The 23,847-nt window shown below is 38.7% G+C and overlaps 2 protein-coding genes across 5 annotated transcripts; one reads left to right on the plus strand and one right to left on the minus strand.

Moving 5' to 3' along the window:
- The first annotated feature begins 1,841 nt into the window (after positions 1–1,841).
- tnfaip6 (tumor necrosis factor, alpha-induced protein 6) lies at positions 1,842–14,826 on the plus strand. Of its 4 annotated transcripts, none has more exons than XM_044050629.1 (7): positions 1,842–2,198; positions 8,834–8,985; positions 10,992–11,129; positions 12,601–12,762; positions 14,182–14,410; positions 14,498–14,538; positions 14,629–14,826. In XM_044050629.1, the coding sequence occupies exons 2-7, from the start codon at positions 8,886–8,888 to the stop codon at positions 14,754–14,756; spliced, it is 798 nt and encodes a 265-aa protein (XP_043906564.1). In that variant the 5' UTR covers positions 1,842–2,198; positions 8,834–8,885; the 3' UTR covers positions 14,757–14,826. The 4 variants fall into 4 exon arrangements, with proteins under 4 accessions (XP_043906564.1, XP_043906583.1, XP_043906554.1 ...); XM_044050648.1 differs by lacking the exon at positions 1,842–2,198 and adding an exon at positions 2,322–2,367; XM_044050619.1 differs by lacking the exon at positions 1,842–2,198 and adding an exon at positions 6,638–6,666.
- A 3,488-nt stretch (positions 14,827–18,314) lies between these two features.
- Positions 18,315–23,804, minus strand: hacd2 (3-hydroxyacyl-CoA dehydratase 2). The gene is made up of 7 exons (XM_044019499.1): positions 23,606–23,804; positions 21,946–22,063; positions 21,642–21,660; positions 20,899–20,987; positions 19,735–19,856; positions 19,361–19,539; positions 18,315–18,721 (listed from the first exon to the last, which is right to left on the minus strand). The coding sequence occupies exons 1-7, from the start codon at positions 23,728–23,730 to the stop codon at positions 18,639–18,641; spliced, it is 735 nt and encodes a 244-aa protein (XP_043875434.1). The 5' UTR covers positions 23,731–23,804; the 3' UTR covers positions 18,315–18,638.
- Positions 23,805–23,847: the final 43 nt, after the last annotated feature.

Genomic DNA, 23,847 nt, shown 5'->3' on the forward strand with positions numbered 1-23,847 from the left:
AAAACAAACAGCAGGTTCTAGAAGGAAAAGAAAGTGGAGTCGAGCTGGAACTGTGTAATGGAAAAGTGTTGTAAGAAGTAGTTTTACAGAACATGTCCAGAGCTTCTTTAAACATCTGCAGGTCAGCTTGTGACTCTTCTTTCTTTATTTTCCACCGACAAATGACGTAAACGGCTGAAAATCTGTGAAAGGTAAATAAGTAATAACTCTAAAAGAAGGCAGTGCTGCAGTTTTTAACCAAACATTTTCATCTGAGCACAAATTCACCACCAGAGAATTGGAAAAGCATTGAGGAAAAACAAATACCTGAGCTGTTTCTTGTTATTTTGTTTTCCCCAGAGAACAAACAGAACCATTAAAACTCAATCATTTTGGTTTGTGCATAAAAACAAAAGACATTTGATTTTTTTTAGAGTGTTCGAGAAACATTTTTCAACATTTTCTGACAGTTTGTGGAACAAAAAATGAAGAACATAAACAACATATTCATCCAAGGATGTGCAGCATCTGCCTAGACAGGTTGTGGTGAAAGGAAAACTGGGGGACAAGAGGAAGAAGAAGATATGGTAATGTTAACTATTCAGGCATTTTACAGACGGAACAATTAACTAAGAGAATGAAAAGTCAGATTAATGTAAACGAGATTGTCTCAGAAACCAAAAAAAATGCAGTTTTTAAAGTTCAAACTACACGATGAACGGATATGAAAGAAAACTGCTGACCACTGAGCTTCAACAGTTCTGCTCAGACGTGGTGAAAACACGAGCTGGATCGTTGGTTTTCTAATCGTCCTGAACAGAATCTGCTCGAGAACCAAAGGAAACACAGGGTTCAAAATCTGTGTTTTTATAGAAATTCTGCAGCAGAGAAAAACCCGAACCTGAATTTAAACAATCACAGACCTTCAAACATTCTCCTGTGATAAAGTAAATCAGTTACACCCATGACAACATCATCACTCACGTGCAGCAGAGACACAGACGGAGTCCTGAGACCAGGAAGGTTGTGGGTTCAGCTCCCACTGCTCTGTGCCCTCGAGCAAAAACACTTTGAACCCCGTGAAGGTCAGTCTGTGTGAAGGAATGTTGTAAATTAAGGTTTGGACGTGTGCTGACAGATGTGGGCGTGGCTGCTGGAAACGACGGCGTCCGGAGTCATAAATCTACTGTTGTTGTTGTTCTCACAGGAAGAGGCGGAGCTTGTCTGTCACAGCAGGAGGAAGGAGGAGGAGGAGTCACTGTGGAGCTAGATTTTTTGAAAATTCTGAGAGATTACATACAAATTAAACCAAAAGACATAAGTATTTTACGTGAATTATGTAACACGAAAGAACACAAACTGAGTCACGCAACTCCTGAAAAAGACGTGAAAGTTGTGTAGTAAAGGTTGCGTAAAGGTGCGTCCACGCTGAAAGTTTACATACAAACTCAAAGATGTAAGTGGATTCATTATTTTCTGCACCACTAATCCCACAAATTAGCATCGTTTGGAACCTATTGTTAATCCTTCAGATTATTATTCTATCAACGGCTTTCCGGTGGTTGACATAAAACTCTTGAAACTTTGCATGGCGGTCAGGTGTGGCGATATTGGCATAGTTCCCAGACCCGTGCGTTGCTCAAGAGCTCTATAGCACCCACTAAAGTGAAAACAGAGGCAAAATTGAGTTCCACCGAAAACGGGAAGATGTTTTTGACCAAGACGAATGAAAAAGTCGACTGTAACCATGGCCTCAACTCAACAGGAAGTCAGCCATTTTGGCTCGTCCGAGCGCGTTTGCCGACATAAATAGCGCACCAATTTGTACTATCTTTTAATTTTTTTTATTCCTTTATTTAGCCAGGAAGGTTCCGTTGAGTCCCGTGCCATGCCGTGCCGAGTCATGCTGGAACGGTGTAGTGGAAAAACTCCATCACTATTTATATCTTCCCCTCCTGTAATTGACACCTCTGTGGTTCGACCCCTCCCACGTATAATGATGATAATGATGTTGCAGAATGATCCTTTAATTACGTGCTCAGCAGAATAGCTTCTCTCTCTCTCTCTCTCTCTCTCTCGCTGGTGACGTGATATTATTAGAGAGACTAATGAATGTGTGTTAACGTGTGAACACTTCTCACAGTGTGGACGGACTTACCTCAGGAGGAAACTGCAGTTGTGATGTGAGACCAGTGTTTGCTCTGTTGTTTCTGCCCGAGGTGAGGTCATAAATCTCTGCTCCCTCTCTCTCTCTCTCTCTCTCTCCCCTCCCTGTGGCTTCGAGTGGGTGTCCTCCCTCCTTTCCTCCTCCCTCGCCTCCCTCCTCTCCACTCCTCACCGGGTGAGAGTCGTCTGCCAGCAAACTGCCTGTGGTGTCACAGAGTTCAGGTAAAAGGGCTAGTTCAGTGTTGACACTGAATCAACACTGACTAAATCTATTCTGGTGTAAGTCTACAATAGCTTAAGAATATGTTTGCCTCCTTTTCTTTGCAGTTGAACACCCCATTTATGGCCTAGAAACTGAACTTTGTGTCATTTTGTAAAATTCATACTCTCCCACACCAAAGCCCATAGAGAAATTCAGTGATTTTACACCACAGCACACAGGAGCTGTTGATGCACTGCTGCCTCCATTCAGTGACACAAATTGACCACACGAGGCAGCAATAGACCAGCAGCTCCTGTGTCACTGCAAGCTAAAAACACTGATTTTCACTATGGGCTTTGGTGTGGGAGAGTGAGCGGTTTATCAAGTTACATTTCTGGGCAGAAAAGTCAGTCTTACAGCACAACAAAAGGTGCAAACATGCTTTAAACATGTCCTGGACTTCAGCAGGTAGATATTTTATTGGGTTAGCTTTTTGTTGAATGGCTGAAATTTGAATTTACCCCACTAGATGTAGATAACTGACTGAAGGTGCTTTTTTTCATCAATTCACCACCACCAGTCCAGGGTGAAATATCCTAGAATTCCTCTTTAAATACTGGCTGACAGAGACAGTGAATGTTGAATGAAAGAGTTGGAAACAGGACAAAAACAAATCTTTAAAATATTGATCAGGACAAAGCAGAGGTCTCTCTCCTATTAGCTCGATCAATTTTCTGTTTAGCTGCTGCTGACTGACCTGACGCTCAGCACCAGAGAATAATGGGAAATTGATTATAGTTGTAGAGAATGGCTGACTCTGCTGCGTGAGATTGTACTTTCTCTTCTGTTTTTTGTCGGCTTTCCTAGTAAGGGTCCTACTTATTTACAAAATTCACTTCCTTTATTTGGCTTTTTCTCTGTTTCCCTTTAAAATCCTGCCACTTTTGTTTCCTCAACACAGCATTTTCTGGCACTGCTGTTGTTGTTTTCATACTGACTGCGACACCACAGAGAGGAACTGAAAATAAATTAGCAGATTCGCTTTATCCAGTCAGAAACTTTGGAATTAATGTCAAAAATCTGAAGACCTTCACTTTAAATGAGTCTGTTTAGCAGCTACTGTGAGACAACGAAAGGCTCTGATGAGGAAAAGCTAAATGTTGTCGTCTAATGAACATTTGTTCATTAGAATTAGTGTCAATGAATGTAAAAGCTAACAAAAAGCTATTATCAGAGTGTGAGAAAAGTTAGCTCAAGATAATATCAATAAGTGTGAGAAAACTAGCAAAAAACTATTATCAGTGAGTGTGAGAAAAGTTAGCTCAAAGCTAGCATCAGTAAGTGTGAGAAAACTAGCAAAAAGCTATTATCAGTAAGTGTGGAAAAGCTTACGAAAAAAGCTATTATCAGTTCAAGTGAGAAATAAACGATACAATTATTATTACAATTATTAAGTATCAATATCATTTGAAAATGTTAAAAAACTTTTGAAAACTCTCTGTTTAAAGCAGTAAATCAGTTTAAGTGTTAAGTTATCCTTAATTATACAAGTTTTACTGAGAGTAAAATCCATAAAATGATATGAACAAAGAAAACTCAAAGAAATAAAAACAATATCCACTCAAGTTTGGATAGAATGTTATGAATCATTTCAAATAAACTCCAGAACATGAATGTTGATCAGGAGTTCTCTTTTAAATCTGATTTAAATTCCTTCAAACTGATCAATAATTAAACTTTAACCTCATTTTGTAAGTGATTCCATAAAATTGGAGCAGCACAGATCTGAAAATCTGACAATTTAGTGGAAGAGTAGATTTAATTTAATTTCCAGTCATGTTGTTTGTGATGTGAATCTCTGAAAGTCAGACTGCTCCTCTGTATGTGCTGCTGCTGCTGCCACCTAGTGGTTAAACATGTGTCAGTGCAGATGTGAAGTCACTCAAAGAAAATGTGAGGACAAAGAAGATTTGATGAAATTATGACCATGTCAGGTTTAACAGGTGTTCCTAATTATTTTGGTGTAAGTGAAGTGAACGTCTGTCTATAAACCATCTTTAAATAATCACACACACACAAGCACACTGTGGATTGTAGGTGTAAGGTATGACCACCAGGGGGCACCAGCACATTAAAAAACATCTTTTATGAAGCTATTCTATAAAATAAAAGAAACAAACCCATGTTTCACTCATTCATCACATATTTAAGAGTTCACTCTTTCACTGAGTGAGTGTGTATGTCGGTGTGTGTTATGATAAACATGACAATGCTGACCTTATCAGAACCAGTAGCCCTCATGGAGACCAAAACCTGGTCCTAACGAGGCAGAGCCTCGTTTTTCTGAGTTTAGGACTAAAATTATCATTATTATTGTTATTATTATAATTACTATTGATGATGATGATGATGATAATAATATTAACATAAGAAGAACTAGTTATGGTTAAAGTTAGTGATAAGACTTTGTTTTGTCTGTTAATTTGTTAATTTAAGTCAAGTAGTAGTTAAGGTTAAGGTTGGAGTAAGTCTTTAGGAAATGAATGTAAGTCAATGTAATGTCCTCCGTGTGTGTGTGTGTGTGTGTGTGTGTGTGTCCAATACCAGATGGAGAGAGGACAGACGAGTGGAGAGAGAGCGATGTGAGAATAATAGTCTCTTTGTTTCTCTGCTGTTTTTAATCATTCTTATGGTCTGTTTGTTCTGACTTCCTTCACACACACACACACACACACAGTAACAGTAACAATAAAGCAGACTCTGCTCTCTCCATACTTGAACACTTGAAGAGGACGTCACGTCATATCAAGGCAGTAATTATACACACACACACACACCCTGTCATCTTTCACATTCAGTGGAAACTGTGTTTATTTGGTAGTTTTGAGTTAGTTTTAGTTAGTTAGTGTGATTAATGATTAGTTTGAGACATAGTGTTGACATCAGGTAAGTTACCCAGAGTGATTTATACTTAAATACATTGAGTTTGTTTGTCTCTGTGTATATGTATATACATATATATATACAGAGAGAGAGAGAGACAGGGAGAGCTGCTTCCAATGAAAACACTGAGTCATTTGTTCCGTTGCTGATATAAATTATTTATATATATTTTAAACCACTTTACAGCTACACAAGACAATGATATCCTTATTATCAGCAGCAGCAGCAGGGGGTAACTTTGTTTTTCAGCCAAACAAAAACCTCATGTGTGTCATTAACTCAGTGCAGCCTCCACATGCAGAGAATATCTCAAATCCACTGGTCTCTATGATCACTTTGGTGCAGTTTTGATATTTTCCTGGAGTTTCATAGATATTTCTGCTCCTAACATTTACTCACTCTGTTAAAAACTCCATATATGCATCTCTGTTCTAACAGGAAATGACAGGAAAAGCACTCACTCTCCCACACCAAACCCCATAGAGAAAACCAGTGATTTTAACATCACAGCACACAGGAGTTGTTGATCCGCTGCTGCCTCCATCACTATGTTAAAATGTCTTAGTTAGTGAATTCGGTATTTAAAATATTTTGTTTGGATTTACTTCAGTGACACAAAGTGACCACATGAGGCAGCAGTGGAACAGCAGCTCCTGTGTCCCTGTGAGCTAAAATCAATGATTTTCTCTATGGAGTTTGGTGTGGGAGAGTGAGTGCTTTACAAACTTGAGTTTCCAGCTGTGATGGACTTTATCATCTGTGTCTCACAGTTCATGACACAGATTATTGCTTCATTTTCATGGTCTGTGTTTTAGAACTGCTCTTTTAAAGGGATAGTCTGCGGGTTTCTTTGTAGTGTGGTTGTAATAGTCACCACTGACTGTGTCGTGACTAAACAAAAGACTGTGCAATAAAAATCGACATCTGTTTAAGTCTGCGATATCTTAAGAACACGTTCACGTCTTTATCTCACTGTTAGACAGACTTTTCCAACAGGAAACTGAAGTTTGTAAACCGCTCACTCTCCCACACCAAACCCCATAGAGAAAATCAGTGATTTAAGCTTGTGCGGACACAGGAGCTGCTGGTCTACTGCTGCCTCGTGTGGTCACTTTGTGTCACTGAGTTACATCAGAGCAAAGAATTTTAAAAGCCAAATTCACAAAATATCACTTTTAAATGAACAGATGGAGGCATCAGTGGATGAACAACTTCTTTGTCCCTGTGATGTAAAATTGTTGATTTTCTCTATGGAGTTTGGTGCTGGTTTCACAAAGTGGCTCAAACTTGAGTTTCCAGCTGAATCTAACACTGAGATAAACCAGGAAACGTTTCCCTGAGATACAGTAGACTTTAGCTGACATGGATTTTACGAGGTGAGTCTTTTGTTTAGTGTCAAAAATCTGTTTTTCATTGCTTCCTCGCTGCTGGCAGCCGTCAGAGCATGTTAGCGTGGGATTCTGGGCACAGAAAACCTGAACTGTCACTTTAAATCATGTTTCAGTGGAAATCACTTCCACTGGTGACGCTGAAGTAAATAAATGAATACATTAGTTATGATTTCATGTCGGTGGTTGGTTTAACTCACGTCTGTGGTTCTGTTTGAGCTGTGTCATCATTTACAAGCCCCATGTCAGCGGATTGAATAATTCTTTATATGACGTTTGCTGTTGCTTCATCTCGACTCAGTGTGAGCTGCATCACTGTGGTTCCACATGGAAACCATGATGAACACACAGTTGTAATGTAACAGTGTAATAATGTCACAATCGCTGTGTTTCAGATGTACTTTCCATGTGTGGGTTTGTACAGGAGAGAGGCTCCGGGAACTTTAACACAGTCCAAGTCATTTCCTCCCAAATCTGGATCCAATTCTGTGTGTGCGTGTGTGTGCGTGTGTGTGTGTGTGCGTGCGTGCGTGCGTGCATGTGCGCCCTCTCACATAACCCATGATTTTGAGAACATGTGTTGTTTTAAAACATGAATCACAAATTGGGGTTTTTACCTATAATTACACTAAAGAGTTAATCATCTTCACCTGTGAGATCAGTATTTTCTGGTTCTTTGAAGCTACATATACTTGTGTATACATATATGTATATATATATATGTGTATATATGTATATATATATATATATATGTGTATATATGTATATATGTGTGTATATATATGTATATATATATACATATATATGTATATATATGTATACATACATATATATGTATACATATATAGTGTGATAAATGCTAACAAAAAGGCTAGTTTCAGTTAATGTGAGAAATGCTAGACAAAAGCTAGCATAAGTTTGTGTGATAAATGCTAACAAAAAGGCTAGTTTCAGTTCATGTGAGAAATGCTAGACAAAAGCTAGCATAAGTTAGTGTGATACATGCTAACAAAAGGCTAGTTTCAGTTAATGTGAGAAATGCTAGATAAAAGCTAGCATAAGTGAGTGTTTTGGTTTTTTTGCTCCGTTTGACAAAGAAATGATTAAAACAGAATAATAAATTTAATAAATTAAACCACGACTACGTAATTTTACCGAAAAATTTAGCAAAAACGTTTGAGAGCCACGCACACATGTATAATAGCAAAAAATAAAAAAAAGAACAATGGAAAACAGCGAAGAAACATTTATAATTTAAATATTTAGTGCCTCTCACACACACACATCAATTTAGTAGAATTTCAGTTTCAGTGTTTGTTATTTTGAAAGTGTGTTTTTTTGTTCTCCTGCAGAGAACTTTCAGCAAAGTTACTCCACTGTGTGTGTGTGTGTCTGTTTGTGTGTGTGTGTGTCACAGGGAGGTGTTTCCAGATGTTAGGTGTCTCCCACAGCTTCAGTGTTTACGTCACATCAGTGTCGGTCTAACACAAATGTTTCTTTTTCTCACGTCACGAAAACGAACCACGTGTTTCTGCAGATGTCGTTTTAAAGCAGAACCTTTTGTTAGTTTTCTGTGTTTTTCAGTTCCTGCCGTTCGCTCGGTCACACGGTCGCTTCCTCAGACAGCGTTTTTTTCTCTGCTTCTTCTGTTTTCGCCTTTGACCAGTGATGGTGACTTGAATAATAATGCTCTCATTGCTTTGATCTTATAGCTGGAACCTGATCAGGGAGCGTTTTGTGTTTTCTGGGTCGGCGGCCCTGATCTTGCATGGCGCTAAAGTTCCACGTGAAAACTTTACAAACAAAGTCCAAAATCTCATCTGTGCAGACGTTTCCACGCTTTGGTTGATGGTGAGAATAAATGCTACGTTACTTCTGTTTAATTTGACGTGAACACAGCATAACAGACAGTAGGGGGCAGTAGAGACAGCCCCCAGTCCCCCCCCCCATCACAATGACTCTGAAGATAAATCCTGCGTAGTCCTGCTTTAACGTCAGTATTTGAAGTAAATGACGTGTTTATAGAGTTACTGTACAAAGTTGTAGTGAATGAGTGAACACTCACTCTCAGTGTGAGTAAGAGTGTTCAGTCAGTCACCTCCTCCTCTGTGTGTGTGTGTGTGTGTGTGTGTGTGTGTGTGTGTGGTATTTAAAGGCAGCAGAGGAGTCGGCTCCTGTGGAAACATCTGGAGAGAAACAGCTGCAGGATGCACCTCCTCTCTCTCCTCTGGACACTCGGGCTCCTGCTGAAGGAGGCGCAGGCTTGGGGCTTCGCTAATGGAATATTTCATAATTCGATATGGCTCGGTAAGTCACCGTGAGATTCTCTTTGTCTTCACTGTCATCTGTTCCACTTGGACCTCAGATAATTACTGGAGGACGAGACTCATTCAAGTATTTACTCTCAATTTTAACCTTTAATTTGACCTGAAACTGTGAGAATGAAGCGTGTCTGACAATTAAAGATGTTTCACTGTTTATGTAACGTTTCGACTTCAAAAGAATCATTAAAACTGTCGTCAAAGAGTTAAAATACTCTATTGTTCTTCAGTTTTGTTTGCTTTGTGTTTCCTTGTTAAATCTATTGTCATAATTATATTGAACTCATTTGTTTTCTCTAAATTTGACTTGGCTAAAGCTGAATTATGTCACTAATTATACTGAAATGACAGAGAAGAAAAATCTGTGAGCAAGAACACAAAACTGGAGATTCACAACCTTTACTAAGATATTAACTGAGGTATGATACACTAAAATAAACAATAAAGATTATGTCCAATCAAATATTTACCTCTGTGTCAAACCAAGAAGTTCAAATGTGCAGTATATAAACAGTGTTGTAGTAAAATAAGTGAACTGTGAAGCAACAATGACATCATTGATAATCTGAAAGCTTCTGTTTCTTCAAACATGGTCATGTTCTCACTGAAGCTCAGTGTGTGTGTTTTTACGAGCTGAGAGTTACAGTCACAACAACAGCCTCATTTACTGTTTACACTGGGTTAATTAACTCTGGTAGGTTTACTGTTGGTTTACTGTTGGTGTGGCAGATTAACGTTAGATTAACATCATGGTCCAAATTAACCAAACAAGGAAAAAGTAAAAAGTACTTTTATAAAAGTATAAAGTAACATTTAAGGCAAGATTTGTTGTCCTTTGACTTTTTAGTTTGGCTTTTGTCCCATTTGTTTAGCATGGAGGAGGCGGGGTTTATTACTGCATCCCACCACCAGGGGTTGACGAAGAATGCCATTTTTTTTTTTTTTACAATTGATGTTTTACTTTTACTTGAATGGCGACCTGGTACATGGTTTAGTTGTTGCATGTTATGAATGAATGAATGAATGAATGAATGAATGATCATATTTAACCGACGATACAAACTTGATGTTCATACGTTAGCAAATGAATTAGCATGATTTCCCTGGGTTTTTATGGTGCGTTCACACTGAAAACTAATCGTATTTTCCACATTGTTGTATTTGTAATAAACTGCTTACTTGCATTAACACATGGGACAAATGGACAGGAAACTTTGCTTGTGCCCTGAAGGTTGCTAGTTTGAGTCCCTGCCAGGTTTAAGGGCTGGGTTCCCCTCAAGTGAGGGACACAATCCCCATTATACGATGTTGATTGGATTCTAAATTGACCTCAGCGGGTTGTGTCAGGAAGGACATCCGGCAACAAAAAATATCTATGTCTATACCAATTTGTGTCCTGAATGTCATGCTCAAGTTCGGATATTGTTGCATTTTGTATAATTTTTTCTCACATCTTTGCTTTAATTTTGTGTGTAATCTGTAATCTGAGTCTGCAAAAAAAATCCATGTAATTGTAGTCACAAATAAATAACCAGGAACCTTTTTAATTTCATTGGACAAAAATGTCCGAATGCCTTATATGTGTCACTCAAAAAAGTGCGACATGATTAAATAATAAACTTGAGACTTGGCTTGTAACTGGAAGGTTGCTGGTTTGAATCCCGGCAGGTACCTCTGAGCAAAGTACGCAATCCTCACATTCAGTGGCGACCCCTAGAGGGCTAATGTGTTATTGAAGGAACAGATTACAGATTAATTGACTTCAGCATATACAGAAACGGTTCCTGTAGCAACAGATGAACCAAATCAAAACATCACCTCTGAGCTGTTTTACATATGTATATATATATATATATATATATATATATATATATATATATATATATATATATATATATATATATATATATATATATATATATGTATATATATATATATACATATATATATGTATATACGTATATTTTTTCTTTGTTTTCTCTGCTGTGACAGAACAAGCAGCTGGAGTTTACCACCGGGAATCCCGTAAAGGACGATACCAGCTGACTTTCAAAGAGGCCAAGGCCGTGTGCAAGTACGAGGGGGGAGCGCTGGCCACGTACGAACAACTGGAGGCCGCTCGCAAAATAGGTCTGAGTGCGACGGCAGTCACACATCATCAGTGTGTTTGTCCGTGTTTATGTTTCCCTTCTCCCGTGAAGGACGGAAAGGAAACCCGCGGCTCTGTGGAATGCTTTTAACACAACAGCAACAACGAGCGTAACAGGTTCACAGTGCAAAGGTCAGGACGGGAATAACTGAGACGACTCTGTGGTCTGAGGTCTGGTCTCAGGACAGCAACTGTTAACACCTTTTAAAAGAAAATCACTGCTGTTCCCACGCAGCACAGACTCAGTCCAGGCATGAGTTTGCGATTTTCTGTCTCTCACAGCTGAGTTTCCTCTGCGCTCGCTCTGCACCCAGGAGGTCTGAGGCTGATCTGGATCAGTCTGGAACTCGACACCAAAGCCCTGACACAACAACAGTAAATTGAGATTAAAAGACAACACATGACAGTCGACGCTTTTATCTTACTTTTATTTTATTCTTCAGAGGCCTAAGATTTGACAGAAAGACTTTAATAATCTATGTCGCGATGCCAGAAATGTTCTGGGAGAAAGAGTTTTTCTGTCTCGTCGTGGTTTTCAGGGGAAAATTAAAGCACAGTTAAGTCAGGTAACAACGAAAACTCAAACGTTGTCACGATCCTGGTTCAGTTAAGCGAGCCACAAACATTCTTCTCCCTGATTGGACAGAACTTTTAACAATCTGTAGAACGACAAATGCTTTTCTCAGTCCGGACGATTAGTGCAGACAATAATTGACCGTTAACTTTGCGACTTTGGTTAACTTTGGTCGTGTTGTATGCTGTAAATTCCAGATTGATGACGTGACGTGCGAAACCCTCAGTGAGCCTGAGTGTCAATAAACTGCTCCACCTCCCAGATCTGAAGCTAGATCACCACCAACACTGTTAGCATTCCCCAGAAATCATTTCACTCTGAGACACCTGGAATAAACACACGTGACGGACAATAGTCAGGCGTTAGCTTGAGTTAGCAAGGCACAAAAAAGGGCAGCGAAAGAACCATAGAAGAACGACATTTAGCATGCTATTGCTAGCTCTTCCACATCCACAGATGTAATTTTTAAGTTTCTTTGTACAGATTTAAGGAAGAATCCGTCCAAATATATTGAATACAATCTTTAAAATGATGTCGCGTTCATGACACACATGTACAGTAGCCTAAAACTGTTGAGCGGTTTGTGTGTTTTTATGCTACATGAAGGCCACCGTAGTTTCTCAGTTACACTTCATTGGGGAGTCAAGTCAAGCAAAAACAATCCATTTGTTTCAACAGTAGATGTCACCAAACCCTTCACACTTGTGCAGAAGTTTCTATGTTAGGTGGTTGAGACTTTCAGGTTCTCACATCTGGATTTGTGTCAGTGGACAATGTCCGGATCTGTTTTTGTTTAAAAAGAAAAAAAAAATGGTTCTGTTCATTCTGTAAATTGTGTCCTTGAGTGAAACAGATGTTTTCCTGTCTTTCATGTTCAGGTTTCCACGTGTGTTCGGCCGGATGGTTCGACAAAGGTCGCGTCGGTTACCCCATCGTCAAACCCGGAGCCAACTGTGGCTTCGGGAAGATCGGCATCGTGGACTACGGATACAGACTGAACAAGAACGAGAGATGGGACGTGTACTGCTACAATCCACACAGTGAGTCGAGGTTTATGAACACAGAGGAGAGGAGGAGGGAGGAGGGGGGAGGAGGAGGGAGGAGGAGGTCCTCAGGTTCAGACTTATCTTCTTGAAGCTCCACAGACTCAGACTCAGTCAAACTTCAGTGAAAACCAGGACATGTTGTTCACGCTGTGAATGATCACAATCAGACTAAGAATAAACCTGTGGCAGGAAATAAGTGTGGATAAGATGTTGGTGGAATGAGTGAGTGAGTGAGTGAGTGAGGCACAGGCCTTTTATCTGGTAGTGACGTCATTTTTGGGCATCAAACCAAATCATCACAGCGTCATCAGCGTAGAGTGATAACCACACATTTACTGAATCAAATTAAATCAAATTCACATGCTTTTGATTTGACTTCATTTCCAGTTTGATTCAATAATGATTCAATTGAATTTGTTCTGGGACAAGAACTTTGGGATGTTGTCTTCTCTATTTTAGCACCACGTCTTTGTTTACATGTTCATTAGAAATACGAGATTAATGCACGAGAAAAAGGCAGTCAATTTATAATCTCACAATTCTGTGCACTAACTCACTGAAGTGTAGATTAATTATAATTAGGAAATTCATTTTCTATGAGGAGCTTCTTTACGCTGCTTTTGTTCAGCATCAGGTAAACTTTAGTGTTCCACAAAATAAAATGACTATCAACCAAATATTCAAGGTCACTTTGTGTCACGTTTTGTTCATTAATAATAATGTGACGTCACATGTTTTAAATGTATTTACAGTGGTTTTCGTGTCGTTGTTTTGTGACTGTAACTGTAACTTTACGACGTAAACGATAATAACAATAATGATAATATTCTGCTGGCAAAGCGTTTGACGTCATTGTCAGAGGACTCTCCATGTGTTTTTCATTGGAATGATTCAGCGCTCACACACAAACACACACAAACACACACAAACGTTTCTCATGAGCAGTTTCACCACAGGCAGGGGGTTCTTTCACTTTATTACTGCTCTAATATGAAATGTGTGGTTTTCATATTCATATATACATATATACATATAGACAGGGCGTGTCAGTACATCAGTGACATATTTAGGTTTTCTATGACTTTATACAAACCTTCATGAGTAAATAAAGTAAACATGAAGTCAATGAGAAAATGAGCTTCTACTTTTCTCTTGAACATGAACAATGGTCGTTTTTTAACTTATATTTACAGTCTGTGTGTGTGTGTGTGTGTGTGTGCATGTGTTAGACCTTTAATAACAACAGACTGTGTGTGAAAGAAAAATGCAGAATTATTGACATGTACGGAGAGAAAAATGGTCATAATTTCCACGTTATCTCCTCGTGTTTAACGTTTCTCTTCTTTCACCGCAAACTAAACCACTAAGTGACTTTTTGTTTTAAGTCCATGACTTTGCTCGTGTGTCTCGCAGCGAAGGAGTGTGGTGGAGTTCTGACGGAGCAGCAGAAGATCATTCAGACTCCCGGTTTCCCTGAAGAATACCAGAACGAGCAGATCTGTTACTGGCACATCCGCGTCCGCCTCGGTCAGAGAGTCCACCTGCGCTTCCTGGAGTTTGACGTGGAGGACGACATGTCGTGTCTCGCTGATTACCTGGAGGTTTACGACAGCTACGACGACGTCTCGGGCTTCGTTGGCAGGTGAGGACGATAGAATTTGATAGAAATCAGTAAAAAAAAAAAACCCACAAAAATCTAAATTTAATCTGAATTTGTTTTTCTTCACAGATTCTGTGGGGATTATTTACCTGAAGACATCATCAGCACAGGTGAGATCATCGACATACAGAATTATTTCAATGTTTTTGGTCGTCATGACGACTAAACATGGGTGTGTGGTTTTTTTCCGTGTTTTCCAGGAAACGTGGTGACACTGAAGTTCCTCACCGACGCTTCAGTCGCGTCTGGAGGTTTTCAGCTACAATACACGGCCTTTAATGCAACGTTAATGCAGCCACACAACCACACCCACTACACTGAGCCGTGATCACGTTACTGTATTTATAATGTTTGGAATAGTTTCCTCGTCAACTGTAATAAATGACTTTTTAAGGTTGTTTGATCGTGTTACAGTCGTCTTGTTTCCAAAATTAACAAGTTAACTTTTCCCACGTCAAGTCAATTTTCAATTGGTCTTAATGTATTTTTTAATCACAGATTATTTATTTAAATCTTGAATATTGAAAGTGATATTGTGTGGTATTTAATCCTCCGTCCACTAGGTGGCAGTGAGCTTTCCGTCTCCTTCTTTGGATAAAGATATTTTTGTGGGGCAGGATTATTTTTTTAAAAACAGACGAGGAAAAACCTAAAATTTGAACAATTTCCCACTAAAGTGTGGACGAGACCTTAAATCCAGACTGAAGGTCACAGGTTGTCTTGATGATCAGGAGACATTGGTTGCACCTGAGTTATTTTCCCACAGCTGAGGTCTGAGGTTTTAAAGGTAGGTGAAAGTTTCTCTGCTTTACTTTCTGTTTTTCTTCTTTTTGTCGTTTATTAGTGGTTCTTTCTTTCAGTTCTTTGGTTTTGAGGACATCACTGTCCATGATGGACATCGCTGTTTGTCCATTATTTTTGGTAGAATCAGTGGACAGTTCTACTCCTTCCACCAAAACCAAACGACTAAGTCTTTTTTGCTTTTGTTATTTCTGTTCAGTTTCTATGGAAACTTAACAATAATCAGTAAAATGAACACTGGCGTGTTTTTGTTTTAGATGCAGAGTCTTTTGTCATGAATTTGAGATTTCCAAGATTCTTTTCCTAATTTTTCATCATATTTACACATACGCAGACAACCGTTTGTTGTGTAGACATTGAAATTGCAACATATTGGCCAGTTTTAAATTTTGAACCAACTTAGATTTGGAAGATTTTAAGGATGAAGTGAGATTATTACAAATTTGAGTGGTTATAGGTCAAGGTCATGGTGACCTCATGCTTTTGTGACTGTCGTTAATTGAGACCACATGTAATTAGACATTGAATTGCACAAACGTTCGCTTGGACTCAAAGACGACCTGATGAGAATTTGGCGGTCAAAAGCCAAGGTTGTTATGCATTTTTAGAAATCACATTTTTTGAGGGAATTTCTAAAAATGTAGTAAAGTTTATTTCTCCAATTTAAGGATTAAATATTAAAATGATTGGGTGGACAAAAGGTCAAAGGATGCTGTTTTCAAACCATGTTTATAAATTCCTGGTTTGCTATGAGGCTGGAAAGAACCACTCTAAGTTTTTCCTTCTGTTAGCAACTTCCTGTCTACAGTTTTTTTCACAGATTTTTTGTGATGGATAGTTCATCACCCAAGTATGTTGCCATTCAATTTTGGGACGAATCCGCCCTCTGATGACATCACAAAACATCATCAAACTTTCAAGAAATCCCATTCTTTTTCAATGGGCAAACCTGTAAAGCAAACTTAATTATCTTTGTCAAAACTCATTGGATCAGAAAATCTACCAAAATACCAAGTATCATCCAGATCTAATCCAGATTACAGATATTGTGGCAATTTAAATTCAACATGGGACCCACCACTGAAGATGGTAACAGCTATAAGCAGCAGGTGGATCTAAATGTAAATATCGTCAAAAATATATAATAAAAATAATGAATCCCATGTCACAGGTTTATTGTAAATATATATCGTCATCGTTCACACCTGTACAAAAGTCTGCTGCCTCATGCAAAACATTTGTATCAAAACTTTATTTAGCTGAGCTGTTTGTGGAGTAACATAAGCCATGCTTTTGTATTTTTGTCTTTTAAAACACAGCGTCGTCGTCGCCGCCGCCGTCATCATCACTATTTTTCCAGGCATTCATGATTTCAACTGTCATGCAGTTTTACAACCAGCTGCATTTTCATGAACAAGAGTCCAGAGTCATGCTCGACAACAGTCGTCAACAACAACAACAACAACAACAACAACAACAATGTTGGTGTTTGCTACAGAATGAAAGAGATTAAGAGATTTTCAGGATTATGACAGTGAAGCAGGATTATTGAGCAAAAAGACACAGTTTAATAAGAGAGACAATTTAAGTCAGTATATCCAAATTAGTCAATATTTCCAATTCATATTCAAATTTGTCAGGATTTATTCAGGAAATTCTGATTTTTAAACTCAGAATTATGACTTTATTTTGATTAAGATGTCAGATTTTTGTCTTTTTTAAAGTAAATTGGCGTAAAGAATTATTTGTTTACCCTTTTATTTTATTGCGTTCTTAAAGTGACTTTTGAGAATTAATTTGAGCTCCAGTCCACAACTTTTTTCTAACTCGCTGAACTTTGAGGACGGTTATTTCTCACCAAAGCTGATCTTTGCTCTTTAGTTCACTGCTGCCCTCTAGTGGTCGTACATTTGCAGCAGTGGTGCATAAATGCACTCAGGAGGACGGAGGTTCAGCAGATTTATCGTTTTAAACTAACAAAAATCAGCTCAGTTTAATTCACATCTGATGAAATTTCATCATAATCACTCAACTTTTACAAAAACTTAAATTTAACCCAGTGTTTTTTTACAGTTTTCTTCACTCAAACTTCATCTCGTAACTAAGTTTATAAAAAATCTGTGAGGTGGAAACATAACTTTGTTGTTTGAGGTAATAAATAATATAATTAAAGGTACATTTGCACTAAACATTAGTCAAATTCACCTCAGAGACGACAACATTTACAGATTCTCACACTTTTAAATAATAAACTGTTATTTTAGTCTGTAAAATAAAATTGTGTATCATTAAAAATTCTATAATTAACAACATAAAACAGACAGAGACAGAATTGTGGCTACAATATGGTTCTGTCTACGTCAAACTGAAGCTTAGTGAATTTGCTGCTACTGACGATAAATCATCATCGTCGTGTTCTGAAAGAAGTATTTTAAAATTCAGTTAACTCTGAACTCTTTAATATTAACTTTACTTAAATCCTAAAAACCCTTAACCTTTCACTAAATAAAGAGGAGATGAACGTTAAACTCAAACCAGTGAGGGGGAAAAACAACCCTTATCTGATAGTTCACAGAATTTCAAAGTAAAAGCATTTGTTTTGACACAGTGATGTACACTTCACAATAAAAGCATGTGAATCAGGCAAAATAAGTCACAAACAGAAAATCGAATATATTTTTAAAAAAAAAATTTTTTTTTAAGAAAAACGTAATTTAATGTTCAATATAATACATTTAATAAAGGGATTAGCATTTCGAGCTAAGATGCTACTGATAATATTCAACGGTATTGACGTGAAACCTCGTCAATTTCATTACTTCTAATTTGCTGTTGGTGATATTTGCACAATAACTTAGGAGGAAAAATACAGTTTTGCATCTTTAATAATATATTACGAATCGTCGCAGTAACTAAAGGAAAACTTAACGCTAACAAACATGTGGCCCACGAGCCACGAGTTTGAGACGTCTGATCGACAGCTTTCTTCAAAAAGCGACGAAACAAAAGGAGAAAAACAGAAAAGTGAACGTTAGCGACAACAAACAAAGAGAAAAAGGGATATAAAAAAAAACAAAAACAAACGTGAGCACAAAATGGAAACAGTTTATTGAAGTAAATCAGGAATGTCGTCAAACTCTGAGCCTGAAATGAATGAAAAACAAACAAAAACACAAAGACGAGGACGATGTCACGTCTGTCAGGGAAACAAAACAACGGCTCAGTGCATCATTTCAAGCCAACGCTGAAAACAAAAATACGAGGGTCGTCACAAACGGCTGCTGCTGCTGACGACGTCGTCGTCGTCGTTTCTCGTCTTTCCTGTGGTGGTTTTGGTTTCTGTGTTCACTTGTTTTCGTGTGTGTGTGTGTGTGTGTGTGTGTGTGTGTGTGTGTGAACGCGCCGCGGCTCACTCCACTTTGCTGTAATCCTCTATGTGACCCAGAACCTTCTTCCTCTGTCGGATCATGTGGAAGTAGAGCTGCGGGAAAACTGGACACAAACAAAGAGAGAAGAAGAAGAAGAAATGTAAAAACACGGAGTTCAAACTACTTTAAATGTTCATTCTCAAGCTTTTTCACAATTTTCTACTCAGAAATACTCAAAACGATGATTTCACAGTTCTATAAGAAGCCGGATTTGTGTGGAGAAAAAGACGGAGAAGAAATAAAAGGTAAACACGTACAGTAATTATGGATCAATTCACTCAATCGTCAACTATTCTGATAATCGATGACTTGTTTGGGTGATAAAATATCAGAAAATATTGATAATCAGTGTTTGTCAAACCTTTTAAATGATGATGTTCTCAAATGTCTTGTTTTTTGTCCACAAACACAAATGGTTGAGTTTTAATGGTTTATTTGTTTTATGGAGCAAAGAAACCCGAAAATATTCACATTTAAGAAGCTGAAACACTAAACTGATTAATCAATAATCCCAAAACACATTCTGATTTATTTCTGCTTCTTTAAAAAGGTTTACTCCACATAACTGTGAGTGTTTGCACCAGAAAAACAGTGGTTTAAGGGTTTAGTTCGACTTTAAATGACGTGAACATTTCCTGGTTTCTTTCCTCTGTAGAACAAAGAAATCATGGAAAACCAAAGCGGACGTTTTTTTTAAACTTACGGGGGATGTAGGAGATCATGACGAGGATGAGGAAGGAGTGGTAGTCGAAGGAGAAGTTGTACTTGTTGGGCAGAGTGATGGAGTAGAGTCCGGTCTTCTGAACGTACGGCAGCGCCGCGTAGATCGTCAGCAGCTCGCCCGTCACGCCCATGGGATAGAGCGCGATGAAGAAGGTGTATCTGCAACACACACACGTTCTTACATCTCAGTGAGGACACATCGTAGACGTAATACATTCACTAAACCCCTTAACTTAACCTTAATCGTCACATTTTTGTGTTTGTCTAACAGTGAAAAAGTCCTAAAGATACTGAGTTAACGTTGGCGTTTCCAGGTGCTCGTGAGGGACAGAGGAGGGAGGAGTCTCGTCGTACCTCGCCCATTTGATGAGGTACGGCAGGTGGTTGAGAAGGCTGAAGGTGTAGAAGGAGTAGCGGATGATTTCCGTGACGGTCCACGCCGCGACGAAGAGCAGGACGCTGTCCTCGCTCTGCACCTGCACGTGAAAGTGGAAGGAAGTGACGGGAGGACAAAACGGCGAGGACTCCCCGACTCATGCTGCAGAAGCATGCTGTTTGAGGTCAGAGGTCAGACACTAAAGGCACCACAGTCACCGTCATCCTCACGTGTTAGTGTAAAAAAAAAAAAAAACTGATGCAAACGCGACGTCACTCAGAGACGGAGGTCGAGACGTTAATCCCACGATTCTGCTCTGAGAAACATGATCAATGGTTTTTCAATGACCTGTTAGTTTACAGTTGATTGTCACAATCAATTCATCTGTAGATCGTTGTCTCAGTTGCTCAATTTGTGTTTTTTTTGGCTATAAAACATCAAAAACTGACATTTCTTTTGTTGTAAAGAAAAAATCTGAAATGAAACACTGAAAATGACTGTTTATCAAAACAGTCGGTGATTGATAATTCATTGATGTAGTCCTGGTTGTTTGATTATAAAATGTTAGTTAATGTAACTTTTCCATTTTTTTTTTTTTTTAAAAAAGAAGAGAAATTTACCAGGGTCACTGAATGCATCACGTTAGCTGCGGCTCTCGGCTCAACTCACTGTGAAGAGTGAATGACTTTGACTAACACTCATGTGCTGGAGTTTGTTATTTATTATTGCAATCTGCAGTCTCACCATTAGAGGTCACTGGTTCTTACACAGCCGATCCTTCATTTCAGATATTTCTTTGTATAATGTTGTAATTAAACTGTCGTGTTTTATCAAAGGAAAACAGAAAACTGGCTAAATAATTGCATATTCTGCCTCATGTCAGCAAACACGTGCTCTAAAGTACACACACGCGCACACACACACACACACAAATGCCAGAGCATCAACAACAAACACACAAAAGAAACAACACAGAAAATCAACACTTGTTTTTAAAAACCCTGCAAACGTCTGACGTTACTTACGCATTTAAACTCGTTCTCCAATCTAATCCAATCTGTACAAACAGTACATCATTATAATACTAATCATTATTATTAATAAGAATAATAATAATGGTGGTTAAATAAGCGCGTTCTTACCTCCCTGACGCTGTGTGTGACGGCCCAGGTGAGGAAAACCCGGGACATGACCTGGAATCCGGTCAGAACCACAGACGACGGGACGATCCCTGAGACACGAGACACGTTTGTTTGTATTTGTCGTCTCATTTTCTTTAGTTTGAAGAGTTGAAATAAACACGTGAGCTGCACGTGTTTCAGTTGAAACCCGTTCTATTGTCGGGTTACAAAGGTTTAATGTTTGCGTAGAACGTAGCGACTACTTTACAGCCGTGAAACTTCATTTTATTCTTTTTCATTAAAACAAACACAGAATAATCTGAACTCATTTGTTTGGGGACCCAAACACAGATTTCCCGTGACCCATCCGTGGGTCCCGACCCAGTCTTTGGGAACCACTGTTTCTTAAGCTTTTGTAAATATTACCTTAAAATAAATTCAGTTTGTAAACTTTGCAAAAATTAATACTTTAGATCTTTTTTAAGTTTGAGATTCTTTAAATAATAAACTTCACATGTGAATGTAAAATTAAATTTAAAATCAGATTAAACAAACCCAGCTTGTGATCTACATCATAAAAACAACAACTCCTACAAGTGTGTGATTAAAACCTTTTATAAAACACACTAGACCTTTAAGTCATGGATTATTGTTGCCTTTTATTTATTAAATCTGATAAAAACTTAAAAACTGTGTGTGAGGACGTTTATTCCATAATAATAATAATAATAATAATAATAATGTGAGTGTTTTAAAGGACTCACCGGCAGCACAGTGAAGTATCTGTAAAAAAAACAAGAAAAGATCAATTATTAAATCTGCCACAAACGACTCTACATCAACATCCCAGACGATAAAAGCAACTGAGTAAATTCAGCTGTTTAATTTGTCACGCCAGATTATCGTGGGATACATAATCTCGTGAGATTTGTGCAGAGGAAACAGGAAATGGCCTCTATTTAAAGACTGAGCTGAGGATTTTAGGACACAAGCACACGTCAGATGTTCAGTATTGAATGAATGAAATCTACACAGTGATGTGTTCATCTGTGCGTGTGTTAATCTCACCTCCAGTAAAGCTCCAGTCTGGAAGAACTTGAGCGGTTTCTCGATGGAGTAATACAGACCGTGGTAACTTCCTCTGGCCACGTACGCTCGAGCCAAACCCACGGCGATCACCAGCCACCTGCACACCACAGGAACACGAAGAAGAAGAAGAAGAGTCACATGACCATTACAGATTAACACGAGATCTTCTCTTGTACCCAGATTATTGTTAAATACTCATGTTTTAGACTAAAGGACAATAAATAAAATAAATCATATAGTTAGATCTAAAACTCTGATTAAAAGTACTAAAAGTACTAAAAGTAAATAATATATATATATGTGTGTGTATATACATACATACATACATACATATACAGCTCGTCTGCCGACACAGGGAGGTCAAAGGTCAGCAGAGTTTCACTTCAGTCACTGGCATTTTTTAAAACTAAATACTGATTTTAAAAAGGGCCAAAGAGTGTACTTTCTGCATGTATACAGTAACACACACACACACACACACACACACACACACACAGAGACAAAGCTCACACTGTGTGACCCGTCCACAGTGAGTGGGACACAATGTGACCAAACTGGTTGAACGGTGACAAAACAGCCAGCGTTCAGTTGTGCAACAGTTTGAAAAGTGGCACAATAAAACACACACACACACACACACAGATTTCTCAGTTCATAGTCCGTGATAAATACTTCATATCTACGTAAGTAGGTCACGGAGATGGTGAAGTGGGCGTGTACTCAAAACACAGATCATAATTGTTGTTAAATACACTTAAATATAATGGCCTAATCTGGTGTAGAATTGGCCAAACAGTCTGCCAATATGTATGAAAAACAACTATATACTCATAATTCTGACTTTAATCTCATTCCAAATTTAATCTCAGAATTGATACTTTTTCCACAGTATTCCGACATTAAAGTGAGACTCCTGGTTATTATTTGTTTGTCTTTTTGTGGCCCTTACTCTTTTACGTAGGTTTCTAAACATCAGTATCAGCCACACAATAACCCAGTAATCAGTCTACCTCTACTTTAGCGCACCCTACTGGTTAATCTTGTGAAATGACTCCACTGACAGTGGATGAAAACACACACACACACACACACACATCAAAATTCTTGAAAATGTGCTAACTTTTCTGAAACGTGTGGCTAGTTTTCCTCAAATCTCTCGTTTTGTCCAAAGACTGAAGACAATTCCGGTAATCTGGTTAAATTCCCACATATATAGAGTTGAAAATGAACAAGAAGATTATATTTACATTTCAGAACACGCAGACAAGTCGTCAAACTACTAAACCAAGTGTCAAAATGTTACATTTCTAGTCGATTAATCGAGTTTCGGCGGCGCTGTGGTCGGTAAATCTGGTTCTGTGGCGACCGTCAATCAGATCAGGTGTCTTTAATCTGATTTAACCGTCGACCTCGTTCAAACGAAATCTCACAACACAGCATGCTAGCAGCGCTGCTAGCTAATACCGATAATTGGATACATTAAGATAAGTCGATTAATGAGCCCCGATATTGCACTGTTTATTAAAACCGATTAATATCGCTGCGATTATTTTGTCTGTCTCGAGACACACACACACACACACACACACACTGTATCACCACAGCAGCGCTAGCACAAGGGAACACGTTACGTACGTACCCCGCTGTCATAACAACGTTATAAATGACCAGGTAGGCCGTTGCTAGAGCCCCGGGTCCCTTCTTCTTCTTCGGGGCCGCATCGCTGTGCACTGCCCTGCCGATCCCCGCAGCCGCTGCCGACATGACTGCAACCCTCGGTGCTCGCTCGCTCTGCTCCCAGGGACAACGGCGGCTTGGCTGTCAGGTTTACAGTGGAGGTTACACACGGAAGTGTCGTACTGACGGTGAGAGGGTTCCGAC

This window comes from Solea senegalensis, linkage group LG2, assembly GCF_019176455.1.
Source record: "Solea senegalensis isolate Sse05_10M linkage group LG2, IFAPA_SoseM_1, whole genome shotgun sequence".
Taxonomy (NCBI): Eukaryota; Metazoa; Chordata; class Actinopteri; order Pleuronectiformes; family Soleidae; genus Solea; species Solea senegalensis.

Coding starts and splice junctions, on each gene's coding strand:
- tnfaip6 (XM_044050619.1), top strand. Junction 12,763..14,181: donor GTACTGCTACAATCCACACA/GTGAGTCGAGGT, acceptor TGTGTCTCGCAG/CGAAGGAGTGTGGTGGAGTT. Junction 14,539..14,628: donor TGAAGACATCATCAGCACAG/GTGAGATCATCG, acceptor CGTGTTTTCCAG/GAAACGTGGTGACACTGAAG.
- hacd2 (XM_044019499.1), bottom strand. CDS start 23,730: ATGTCGGCAGCGGCTGCGGGGATCGGCAGGGCAGTGCACAGCGATGCG. Junction 22,064..23,605: donor AACGTTGTTATGACAGCGGG/GTACGTACGTAA, acceptor TGTGGTGTGCAG/GTGGCTGGTGATCGCCGTGG. Junction 19,540..19,734: donor TACCTCATCAAATGGGCGAG/GTACGACGAGAC, acceptor TGTGTGTTGCAG/ATACACCTTCTTCATCGCGC.